Here is a 13,344-nt window from a genome sequence, read left to right on the forward strand (position 1 = left end):
ACAGAGCAAAACAAACATTTGTGAAATGTGCTCTGATTGGCTTTCTGTGAATTCTTGTTCCTGTTTTTAGAGTCTGATGCATCCAAACAGCGGTGCTGCAGGACAATTTGGTGACCTTCAAACTGTCAGGCTGAAACATCACAAGGCATTTTACATCACAGGTCTCTGTTTATTGAATACTTTTAACTTAAAAATAAAATGAAAGAATCAATGTATTAATTCAAGAATAAAACTGGTAATATTGTATTTGAACTTATTGTTTTTGGATTGACAAATAAATAGTCTTTTAATATTTTTTATTAGTTTTTGTGAGGAATTAATTTTCTGTTAAAAATTTTCATTGACAAATAAATAGACCTATTTTAGTTTATTGAGGACTTAATGTTCAGTTGATAATTAAATGAAAGAGAATGAATGTATTAATTCAAGGATAAAACTTTTAATACATCTTTTTTTTTTTTAATTGACGAATAAATAGACTTAGTTTATTAAGGACTTAATTTCCAGTTAAAAATAAAATGAACAAATCAATGTATTAATTAAAATATAAAACTCTAAATACAAATGTTTTGAATTGACTAATAATACTAATTTGACTTATTTCAGTTTATTGAGGACTTAATTAAAAATAAAATGAAAGAATGTATTAATTCAAGGATAAAACTTTTAATACACCTTTTTTTAATTGACAAATAAATAAATCTGTATTGAGGGCTTAATTACCAGTTAAAAATAAAATGACAGAATCAGTGTATTAATTCAAGAATAAAACAATAAATAAGTATTTTTTTGAATTGACAAATAAATAGACTTAGTTTATTAAAAACCTAATTTCAGGTTAAAAATAAAATGAAATAATCAGTCTATTAATTTAAGAATAAAACTGTTTATAAATAATTTATTGAATTGACAAATAAATAGACTTATTTTAGTTAATTAAGGACTTAATTTCCAGTTAAAAATAAAATGAAAGAATCAGTGTATTAATTAAAGAATAAAACTGTAAATAAATATTTTTTTTTAATTGACAAATAAATAGACTTAGTTTATTAAAAACCTAATTTCAGGTTAAAAATAAAATGAAATAATCAGTCTATTAATTTAAGAATAAAACTGTTTATAAATAATTTATTGAATTGACAAATAAATAGACTTATTTTAGTTTATTGAGGACTTAATTTCCAGTTAAAAATAAAATGAAAGAATCAATGTATTAATTCAAGGATAAAACTGTTAATAAATATCGTTTTGAATTAATAAATAGGCTTATTTTAGTTCATTAAGGACATCCAGTTCCTAACTTTCCAGTTAAAAATAAAATGAAAGAATCAATGTATTGATTTAAGACAAATAATTGACAAATAAAAATACTTGTTTTAAACTATCTAATTTGTTTATATTTTAAACTGTTGATTTAATTTGTTTAAATACATGTTTGAATTCATGCAGTAAAGTATAACAAAATAATAAACTAAAAAGTCACATTTTTACTTTTTTAAACTGAATGTTTATTGGTTTTTAACAGGAATAAAATACAAAATAAAATATAAAAATTACGTAAATAAAAAGTAACATTTAAAAATGGAAATACAAAATAAAATATCGAAATTACATAAAGAAGTAACATTTTTAAATGGACAAATAAATATTTTAAAGCATTTATCTAATTAATTTTTTTAAATGTAAGTAAATGTAACAGTAAATAATAGATTAATAAATCACTTTCAATTTCTGAATTTATTAAAAAATAGAAATTTAAACGTTTTTTTTTTTTTTTTTTTTTACAAATTTTGAATTAAAAAATATAGTAAGTGAAACAATAAATGAAGACATATAATATTTTTAAAAATCGTTTTAAATGAATGATTTCTTTTAAAAATTATTTCTTGTAAAAATTTTATGTAATGCAACTATGGAATCCCATTTCCGCCAATTAACAAAACATAAAAAAAGTTAATTGCGATTTTCTATCTCACAGTTATGACTTTTTTCTCGCAATTGAGTTTACATCTTATACAGTAATTATGACTTTTTTCACAGAATTGTGAGATGTAAAATCGCAATTATAAATTAAAATTGAAAGATATAAACTAATAATTCTGAGAAATTAAGTCAGATTTGCATGATATAAACTGGAATTATAAAGTCAGAATTGCGAGATATAAACTCACAAATCTGACGTTTTTTTTTTTTTTTTTCCAGAATTGTGCGATATTGTTTCTCTGTGCCTTTATTGTTATAGCTGTGGTGTGGACACTTCTATTTTTTTATATTAAAAAACAATTTTTAAAACTAAATCTTTATCGTTATCTTTATAGTTATCATCCTTGGTGTAAACAGGCCTTTAGTCAGTTACTATGCTGCTATTGGTTGGTATAATGGCTCTGATGTGCTCTCTCAGGTGGATCAGTGGCATGCGGTGGAGGAAGTGGACAAGCACAGTATCACGACCCCCCTCTGATATTTGACCTCTCACAGGACGAGGCAGAGGAGACCCCTTTGAACCCTGAGAGTGAGGAGTACAGATCTGTCCTGAAGGAAGTGGGGAGAGAGAAGGAGGCTCTGCTATGGGACATCGCCACAGATAAGATATCATCGGCCGACTACACGGTGATTCCGGCTGCAGTCCCCTGCTGCCAGCCACACAACCCCGCCTGCCGATGTCACACTTTAAAATGAGGTCAGTCGGCTCAGCCTTGAACTCAGCACTGTTTGTCAATGGGTTAGATCACATCGACATATTGAGAGCACTGTTTTTTGCTACACTAGTCAGAACATAGTTCAAATATTGAATGTAGTGTCCCAGAAAACCACACTAGATTACTAAGAAGATATGTTGTTGATGTGTGAAGTCAAACCCCGGGGTCCTGTAAAGGGGGTAATCACAATTACTGATCTTTATATTTCTAAAGAAATCATGAGATTAATAACTTTTATTCTTTTAACAGCTCTAATTTTTAAAAATATAAAGTAATCCTAAATAAAGTTTTTTTTTAAATTATTTTAAGGTTTTGTGCATTTTGCATTACTGTAGAAGTAGGTATTGTAACCAAATACCAAGTAATCTACAATGAAAATTAAAAAAAGGATTTATAATAGTTTTTTTTAATTTTGGAAAAAAAATATAATTTTATAGGTGCCTTTATGTTTAGGGAGTATATATTGTAGACAAATTAAAATATATTTGAGTTACATTGTATGTGATACAAATAAAAATAGATACAAATATTTTGTTCAATTTGTGTGTTTTATATATTACATGAATGAAAAAGTGTTCAATTGTAAAAAGCAGAACAACTGACTTTCCCTTTTACTAGTTTGATACATGTCTCCATCTTGTGGTAATAAGGTTGCCATAACTGTGACTGCATAACTTTTTATTGGATTGATTAATAACAAACTGATTATTGTGTTTTGTTAATTACTTAAAAAATATATTTAACTTGTCACATGATTGATCACCACCAAAAAAATAAAAATAAAAATGACCAGCATTTCTGACAAAAGGACACGAATCTAAAAATGTTTTTGAAATAAAATCACACACCTTACTAATTTCCAATTCAATTTACAGTTTAATTTACATTTAGTTATTTAGCAGATATTTTTATCTAAAATGACTTGAATGAGGACAATAGAAGCAATCAAAACCAACAAAAGAGGAATAATATGTAAGTGTTGTGACAAGTCCTGGTCTGTCTAATGCAGTACACTTAGCATTTTTTAAGATAATAAATACAAATAAAACATGTGGATAGAAATAGAGAGTGTAAGTGTTAGAGGGTCAGTTTTTTTAATAAAGAAAAAGAAAACAAGTAGAATAAGAATAGAGAACGCTAGTGTTAGAGGGTGATTTATTATAATAAATAAAAGAAAACAAGTAGATGGAATAGAAATAGAATAGAGAGTGCTACTGTTAGAGGGTCATTTTTTACAATAAAATAAAAAAGAAAACAACTAGATGGAATAAAAAAAGAACAGAAAAAGTGTTAGAGGGTCATGTTATTTTTTTAGTAAAAAAAAGGAAATGTAGGTAAAATACAAATGGAATAGACAGTGCTAGTTTTAGAGGATCAGGTTTTTTTAAATAATTTTAAAGAAAACACGTAGATGAAATAGAAATTGAATAAGGAGTGCTAGCAAATGCACGTTTTTAATAAATAAAAAATTAATAATTTACACCCCTGGCAAATTCTGACTTAAAGTTACTTTTATTCAACCAGCAATTTTTTTTTTTGATTAGAAATAACACAGAGGTCTCCCAAAAGATAATAAGGCGATGTACAAGAGGCATCATTGTGGAAAAAATGATTACTCATTTTTTATTTGACATTTGAACAAAAAGTGTCATGTCCAAAATTATTCATACCCTTCTCAATAATCAATAGAAAAGCCTTTATTGGCTATTACAGCAATCAAACGCTTCCTATAATTGCTGACCAGCTTTTGCATGTCTCCACTGGTATTTTTACCCATTCATCTTTAGCGATGTGCTAAAGGTTGGAGGGTCTCCTTGCCATCACCCTGATCTTTAACTCCAGATTCTCAATTGGATTTAAGTCAGCACTCTGGCTGGGCCACTGCATGCAAAACGTTAATGTTTTTGTCTGCTAACATTTCTTCACCACTTTTGCTGTGTGTTTAGGGTCGTTGCCATGCTGAAATGTCCACTGGTGCCCAAGGCCAAGTTTGTCTGCAGACTGCCTGATGTTGTTGTTGAGGTATTTGATGTATTGCTCCTTTTTCATGGTGCTGCTTACTGTGATTAGGTTCCCTGGTCCACCGGCTGAAAAACACCCCCAAAACATTAGGTTCCCACCACCATGTTTGACAGTGAGGATGGTGTTCTTAGGTTTGAAGGCTTTTCCTTTTTTATGCCAAATGAAGGCTACATCATTGTGGCCAAACAATTCAATTTTTGTTTCATCTGACCATAAAACAGAATACCAGAAGTCTTCTTCTTTGTCCAGATGAGCATTTGCAAAGGCCAAGTAGGCTTTTGTGTGCCTTATCTGGACAAGTGGTGTCCTCCTTGGTCTGCATCCGTGGAACTCAGCGGTGTGCCGTGTCTGTTGGATTGTTTGCCTTGAGATGTTGCCACCAGCAGAGCCCAGATTCATCAGGATGGCCTTGGTGGTGATCCTTGGATTCTTTTTTTCCCCTCTCTCACTCTCCTCCTGGCCAGCACAGGTGTCACTTTTGGCTTCCGACCAGAAAAATAGAAGTAGAACAGAGAGTGCAAGTGTTAGAGGGTTAAGTTTAGATGGAAAGAGATGTATTTTTAGCTAATTATTTATTTAAAGATAAAAGTATGTGAAAGAGATTTTGTACCTTTTTGGAATTGATTTCAACATAAATATTACATTAGTAACTCGGTTTCATATGTAGTCTAATTCTCATTGGCTGCTCCCATGTGTAAACTGTCCAATGTCATTTTTAAACGTATTAATTAGTTAATATACTGGTATCAGTTGGTATAGTGAACACACTCATGGTCTCCACCATGTTCTCTCAAGTAAATCAGTGGACACTGAGTTTCATTTCAACCTCTTACTCTTTATTGGTTTGCTGTTAGTAAGCACATTGGTGAATCCAAACATACATACAGTGACGAACACCTGCTCTGGCACCCATGTACAACGTAGGCTCTTTCAAATAAACATGAAAATGTCACGAGTGACTTCATGCTGTTAAAAATATTAGCTTAAATCCTTTAAAAACAAACCAAAAAAATTAAGGATGCTTTAAATTTGTAATGCTACTGTGCGTTCATAATTGTCTTACTGTGCTAATTTGTGTGTGATAAGAGATCACCTTATCTAAGAAAATAAAGAAGTTCTCTTTCCTGTTAATTAACAAGCAATTCCCTTTTGAGTACATTTCTGTTCCCATATTAGATTTACAAGCAGCCACTGTGACACAACATCACAGCAGAATATAGAAGAACAGTCAATGAGCAGCCTACTTGACCTAGTGCAACATTACATCAGGATGGGGAAAATAAAATATATCATCGTTATAAACAATGTGCACTGTAATTTCTTATGAATTCAGGTTATTTTCCTTAGCTCATAAAGTTTATAGATGGAAATTAGTGTTATGACCATAAATTAAGCAACAAGGAAATTAAAAACCAAAGACCCTGAAATATTAAATTATTTAAAAATTACTTTAAAATACATACCTATATAATTTATTTATATTTTAAAGGAATTGTTCACCCCAAAATGAAAACTTACTCAATTTACTCAGGTTTGGAAGAACGTGAGGGTGAATAAATGTTAACAGATTTTCATTTTAAAGTGAAGTATCCCTTTAAATTACCCAAAGCTCCAGTAGAGCAAACATGTGAGAGTAACACGTTTTTACGGTTGAGAGAAAAAAAAGGGAAGTGCCTTAAAAAGTGACAAGTCAGTTAAAACCAGGTTTTGAAAATGCTAAAATAGATGTCAGGGGGTAATTCCTCTTGCTAAAATCATACAAACACAGAAACATTTTGATTAAGAATAGTGAATATTAGAATTAAGGTGCTAACTAACGCACTGCTTTTTCCTCCAGAAATATGTTGCTTGTGCAATTTGCTCACAATCCTGAATGGCACATTAGTCAGTGCATTATCTCGGTTTGTTCACATTGTTTGTAAAGAAAAACTACAGCCTGGTCTAATCATTCAGTGTATCTTTTGTAAACAATCTGTAACTGAACACGTCAACAGTGAATCAATGCAGAAAAAAAAGAGATGTGTTCTTCCCTTTACAGTTACATGCACTCACTCATTTTGAAATCACAGTAGAAAAACGTCTTGGATGTTGACTGGGAAACAGCTGAACACTTGTCCAATCTAACTATGGGAATTAGTATCTGGTTGGTGGGAAGTGACGATTGTGTGGCTGTCCGTCTCGTGACATTGCATTGAATCAATTTCTATGGCTTGTAAAACAAGCGTGTTGACATCTGCAGGATCAGCATGGAGGTTACTGACAGTCACGGGGACCGTTTGCGTGCTTATCGCTTCCTCAATTCCTTCAAGTATCAAAATGGCACTGCCAGGCTGAAGACATTTTGCATTGAGCTTGTTCACTTCCTCAACATGCACCTCATTCTCGTTCTCATTCATGGGCTCTTCCTGAACGGCAGTGTCTTCATCACTGACTCCATTTTCTTGGGTTGCATGTTCCTCTGTTCTCTCAGCTTTATCTTCATCTTCAATATCGGGCTTGTTCTCCTCACAAGCATCATGGAGTGCAACATCTTCTGTGGTTTCAAGTACCTTCTCAGCCTTGACAGCATTGAGATCCATATGAACTTCATTATCATGGATCCTTACTTCTGGATCTTCTTCATGAAGGACCTTATCAGTTTGTTTTGCAGTGCTATCTTGTTCAAGTTCAACATCTTGACTTCCCGTCTTCTCATCATTGATATCATCAAAAAGCTTATCATCTACTGAGGAAACATCAACTGCATTTTCAGCAACAGATGTTTTTTTATCATTGTGTGTTTCTCCTTGCTGAGGCTTGTCTTCAATGAGTCCGTTAAGATAATCATAATTTTGTAGATCTTTGGCATCCTTATCAAGCCTTTGCGTTTCTTCTAAACCAATGTTTCCATCCTCTTCCTCAGTTTCTACAGAAACAACAAGGTTCGGGTGGACTTCAACTACTAGTTTAATGTAACTCTCTCCCTCTTCAGGCAGCTGCTCATGTTCATTTCCCTGATTCAGGTCAAGTGCAGTCTGTTCTGCATCACTCGGCCTTGACTCAGAGTCTGAAGCATCTGTAAGTTCATTTAGAGGTCTGCTGGATGAGGCTCCTGGACTTTGTAATGAAGGGAGGTGAGGAGCAGGGCTGTAAAGAGATGTATATCAAGAGTTAGTTTCCCCAAAATTAAAATTCTGTCATTAATTACTCACTCTCATGTCTTTTCCAACCTGTATGACCTTTGTTTATCTTCAAAAACAAGTTAAGATATTTTCGATGAAATCTGAGAGCTTTCTGGCCCTTCTTTTGCGCGCAAAGAAAAGAATTCATGGTACTCTCGTGAATGTGCATCGAAGACTGACACGGAAAAGAAGAAATTGTTGAATAAAGCTGTTATTTTTGTTTTGTTGCGCATTTAAAGTATTCTTGTAGCTTCTTAAAATTAAGGTTGAACTACTGATGTCACATGAACTATTTTAACAGTGTCGTTACTACCTTTTTAAGCCTTGAATGTGATAATTACATTGCTGTCTATGCAGGGTCAGAAAGCTCTCGGATTTCATCAAAAATATCTTAATTTTTGTTCTGAAGATGAATGAAGGTCTTACGGTTTTGGAACAACACGACAGACTTCATTCTTCGTTCTTTACCTCTCTACGGATTCATATGGAACAGGGGTGGGCCATAATTCTTGGGCCCCGGCCCCTTCCTCCTGCACCCAGCCCCGGTTAGAGGAAGCATAAGTCAGAATGGCTTCTGTCACAGTGTAAGGGGTGTGACCCTGCACACAGTCCTCAATGTGCTTGACAGGAAGCTGAGTCTGCAGGAAAAGATGGAGCTGGCTATCTGACAGGCATACTGTCATGTGCAGCACTCTGTGTAGGAAGACAAAAGCAATTAATTTCAGGACAACTGTTAAGATGAATATTTCTGTACTATTTTATATACATTTTTAATTCTCCTGTTTTTTAAAAAGCTTTATAAGTATTAAACACTAGAAGATTAGAAATAAAACACTAGAACTGACTTGTCCAAGAAGCTTTGAAGACCTTTTCTCCTCCTTTCAATGAAGTCATCATTTATAAACGAGAACAAAGACTTCTTAGGCAGATCAGGAACAGGCCTATGGAAATACACAATGTATTGTGGGTAACTATAAAGATTGAAAAAAAGAAGATGGAATATAAAAAAGGCACAAAAAGTCCATACTGCATGGCAAATTGATAATATTGCTTGCAGTAAATGTAAAAAATATCAGAATTTCTAATAGGCAAATATGCAGTTAAAAGTCAGAAGTTTACATACACCTTGCAGAATCTGCAAAATATTATTTTGCCAAAATAAGAGGGATCATACAAAATGCATGTTATTTGTTTTAGTACTGACCTACAGAAGGTATTTCACATGCAAGATGTTTACAAATAGTCCGCTGGAGAGAATAATAGTTGAATTTATGAAAATGAACCTGTTCAAAAGTTTACATACACTTGATTTTTAATACTTAATACCTGAATGATCCACAGCCTTATTTTTTTGTTTGAAGATCAGGGTAAATGTAATTTATTTTGTCTTCTGGAAAAACATGTGAGTCTCTTCTGTCTCTTTTGAAGAGCAGTACTACATGAAAAAAAAAATTATACTTGGGCACAATAAGAAAAATGTACACATCTTCATTCTGTTCAAATGTTTTCACCCCCCAACTCTCAGTCGTCCTCAGTGTGAAAAGATGGATCTCAAAATCATAGTCATTGTTGGAAAGGGTTTAAATACACAAAAATGCTGAAAAACCAAAGAATTTGTTGGACCTGAGTGATCTTGAAGAACAGCAGCAAGGTTAACTGTTCAGGACAAACAAGGGACTCACGAACAACTATCACTAAACCAAAAAACAGAAGTGGATCATTCAGGTAACAACACAGTATTAAGATTCAAGCGTATGTAAACTTTTGAACAGGGTCATTTTTATAAATTCAACTATTATTTTCTCTTGTGGACTATATGTAAATGTCTTTTATGTGAAATCTCTTATTCATGTCAGTATTGAATATTTTTTTTAATGATCCCTCTTATTTTGGTAAAACAATTAACATTTTGCAGAGTCTGCAAGCTGTATGTAAATATATATATATTTTTTTATAAAAAGCGCATTGGCTGAACCATATATGCAGCCATCCAGACATTTGTTTGTGCAAAGGAACTTACACTAGCCCGGTATTCTTTTGCAGTTTTTTCTTCAACCACACAAACTCGCTGTATCGCCGCCTCACACAGGATGTTTTGGCAGTGAACGCTTTGCTGTTTGTCTGGTGGCAGAAACCAAGTAAGTAACCAAATTCAGATCAGATAATAAAGGGCAGATGAAAACAAGTGTTGAACAACAAAAGAAGAAAAAAACAAACATTTATCCTAGTGAAAGACAGCCAGTATTTGCCTGTGAAGATCAACAGAAGTTTCATGCATCTTCAAAACACCAGTTTAAACATAAGCAGTTCTGTGTGCATCTTATTTGCGGTGCATTAAATTGCTTTATGTACAATATATGTAACACAGCCCTACCCTGCCCTCTAGATATCAATATACACATAAAACATGTTACAAAAAAATCCCCTCATGTAGCAAGGAAACCCCCATAAAGGGCATGGCTGTGATTTAATCAACACTAATACTGTAACCCATGGACTTTTCTCACATTTCCGGGTTTCTCATAGCAGAAGTCATCATAGTTTGGTAAAATCCGAGAGTAACGAATGGAAGAGTACCACAAATATATTTTTTGCATTCCCTTTTGCTCAAACAGGAAAAGAAAAACTGTTTTTACGACTTTCAATCAAAGGAAAAAAAATTGAGAGAGACTGATATCTATTTAAAATGTAATTTATTCCTGTGATTTTAAAGCTGAATTTTCATCCTCATTACTCTAGTCACATAATCCTTCAGAAATCATTCTAATTTGCTGCTCAAAAAACATTTATTATTATTATTACATTGAAAACAGCTGAGCAGATTTTTTTCAGGTGTCTTTGATGAATAGAAAGATCAGCATTTATCTGAAATAAAAACTTTTGTAACATTATACACTTTCATAGAAATTATATCAATTACTTTTACTTAGCAAGGATGCATTAAATTGCTCAAAAGTGATGATAAAGACATTTATAATGTTACAAAAGATTTCTAGTTTAGATAAATGCTGTTCTTCTGAACTTTCCATTTATCAAAGAAACCTGAAAAAAAATTATACTCATCTGTTTTCAACATAATAATAATAATAATAATAATAATAATAATTTTAACAGCAAAACAGAGTATTAGAATGATTTCTGATGAATTATGTGACTGAAATAATTATACGAGAGTAAAAATTCAGCTTTGAAATCACAGGAATAGATTACAATTTAGAATTCAAAAAGAAAACTGTTATTTCAGAATTGTACGGGTTTTGCTGTACTTTAGATCAAATAAATGCAGGATGGTGAGCAGAAGAGACTTCTTAAAAAACCTGAAAAATCTTACTGTTCACAAATTTTAACTGGTAGTGTATATTTAAAAAAACTACTTAGAAATTCATCTTAATCTGTTTTCTTGTCTAATGACATATTAAAAAAGCCCTTGGAACATGGAAAGAGTCACATTATTAGATTGTAATCTTGTAATATAAGTCCTTGAGGCAAAAATACTCACATGAAGGAATATTTTAAAATCCACATATGAGTTCCACGACCCTTCGTTTTGAATGCGAGGATCCTGAACTCTCACAGCAATGAATTCCTTCGGGAAAAAAAAAAGGTTATAGAATCATTTTCAATACTACAGTATACAAACATCAAACATTTATGGCATTTTATACCTTTACAATGACAATCCTATGGTCCATTGTTATCAACAGCATAACCCTCTTGTGTCAATTCAGCTGTTTTGTAATCTGCTGTGTCTCAATATCTGAATGACTTCAACCCATAAGACCTCATTGCAATATATTTAGATCTGTCATTGCACATCACACAGACACGCTGGAAAGAAGAAGAAAACGAGATCTTACATCTTGCTCTTGACTTTTGATCATCCTACCAGAGGTAACACGGCACAATGGACATCTGTGGGAAAGCAGTCACTGCAACATTAGTCATCAACCACAACAACAAACATCCCTTATCATGCATGTTTCCCCATGGTTCTTACATGACTTGGTCCTTTCTGTCCTTGTTTTTCCATAACTTTAAAGCAAATATTTTCACAAACCCATAAAGGGAGAAATCAACAGATTCCTCCGACCTGCTACTGTCTACTCTCCAAAACATCACTAATTGTTGATTCGAGTATCTAGGGAACAAACATCTCCTGACTTGCTCTTTTAACCCTTGTGATGTGCCCCTCCTCTTCCTCTAAACGGCCATTAATCACGATTATTTGTCAATTCTATGGTCAATAATGTGATTTACATGTGTAAATGCATTGAAACCGAACATGTTACTTTTAGCAAACCTGTGTGGACAAATACTTTGGCTTTAGTTTAACGTTAACGTTAGTTGGTTTTTACTTTGATAACTTGTTGTGTTATCGGTCACAGCACTTCTTACTCAAGAGTACAGCTAGAAGATAAGTTATTGTTAAGTTTATTGGTATGATACTTGTTTCCAGGTTGTATTTCAGGAACATTAGCTCAATGTAATAAGCTCATACGAACGTCAAAAAAGAAAGTAAAATTCGTAACGTTACCTTCATCCCATCCGTCCGTCATAAATTGTGATTGTTCTTCAACGTTACTTAGATTGGTTACGCATACAGATAAAACACATGCGAATTATTAGAAAACACGTCAAAACATAATTGAACGTAGCTGTAACGTGACCAGTTTCCTTTTCTTCAGCTGTGAATACACAAACAAGCTGAGGTGAGATACTGCCATCTAGGGTGCGGGTTCTTAGTCCGTTTATGAGTTATGCTTATGATGCCAAAAACAAGCAAGTAGGGTCACTAGGTTTTCAGACACAGATAGTATACTTTTTATCTTTTCCCTGAAACGAAAATCTATTCTCTGTACACTACAATAAAGCATAATGCCTAGGTGTAGGATGTAGTAAACATTTTAACGAATTGAATCAAAGTACATTAAGGTGGTTGTTTTGTATTACAATCTGTGAAATGTTACGTTTAAATATGCAAAAAAGGCATTAGATACAGAGGGTTTGCACTTACCTCATGATGCCTTATCAGTGATTCTCGCATGTAATCGACAGCATTGATTGCTGTCTAAACCACACAAAAAAATGTGGAAGCTGCTAAATCAAGTAGAGAAGAACTTAGTAAGCTGGAAAGTGTGCAATATTTCAACAAACTAAAGTTAACAGGTGGTTAAGATATGTACAAGCGCTATATAAGATATTAGCCTAATATTTCACCTCTCTGACCGGAAATGATAAGAACAAACACGAATGTTGTCAAGATCCTTCCCAGATAGCACACCTACGTCTGCAAGATGTCTGTTAAAGATCTCTTGATCTGGAAAGCATCTGCTATGTACAAACGTCTGGAAGACGTCTGTAAGATGTCAGTTTTACATACATTCTAAATCATAAACATCTTAAAGACATCTAATAGACATAGTGTTACAGATGAGCAAACTACGTCTTGAAGATGTCTTGCA

General features: G+C 32.9%; 2 protein-coding genes across 3 annotated transcripts in view; one reads left to right on the plus strand and one right to left on the minus strand.

Annotated features, from left to right (window-relative positions):
* Positions 1–5,394, plus strand: part of arsg (arylsulfatase G) — a 15,353-nt gene extending 9,959 nt beyond the window's left edge. The window contains exons 11-13 of the mRNA XM_073828953.1: positions 71–161; positions 2,402–2,680; positions 4,646–5,394. Coding sequence (XP_073685054.1) covers positions 71–161; positions 2,402–2,679 — 369 coding nt within the window. The 3' untranslated portion in view covers position 2,680; positions 4,646–5,394. The remainder of the gene's footprint in view (positions 1–70; positions 162–2,401; positions 2,681–4,645) is intronic.
* A 141-nt stretch (positions 5,395–5,535) lies between these two features.
* Positions 5,536–12,649, minus strand: snx11 (sorting nexin 11). Of its 2 annotated transcripts, none has more exons than XM_073828954.1 (7): positions 12,417–12,649; positions 11,548–11,794; positions 11,382–11,468; positions 9,903–10,003; positions 8,728–8,823; positions 8,351–8,575; positions 5,536–7,847 (listed from the first exon to the last, which is right to left on the minus strand). In XM_073828954.1, the coding sequence occupies exons 2-7, from the start codon at positions 11,587–11,589 to the stop codon at positions 6,842–6,844; spliced, it is 1,557 nt and encodes a 518-aa protein (XP_073685055.1). In that variant the 5' UTR covers positions 11,590–11,794; positions 12,417–12,649; the 3' UTR covers positions 5,536–6,841. The 2 variants fall into 2 exon arrangements, with proteins under 2 accessions (XP_073685055.1, XP_073685056.1); XM_073828955.1 differs by having other exon boundaries at positions 11,740–11,794; positions 12,417–12,646.
* Between the last annotated feature and the right edge of the window lie 695 nt (positions 12,650–13,344).

This window comes from Garra rufa, chromosome 22 (assembly GCF_049309525.1).
Source record: "Garra rufa chromosome 22, GarRuf1.0, whole genome shotgun sequence".
Lineage (NCBI taxonomy): Eukaryota > Metazoa > Chordata > Actinopteri > Cypriniformes > Cyprinidae > Garra > Garra rufa.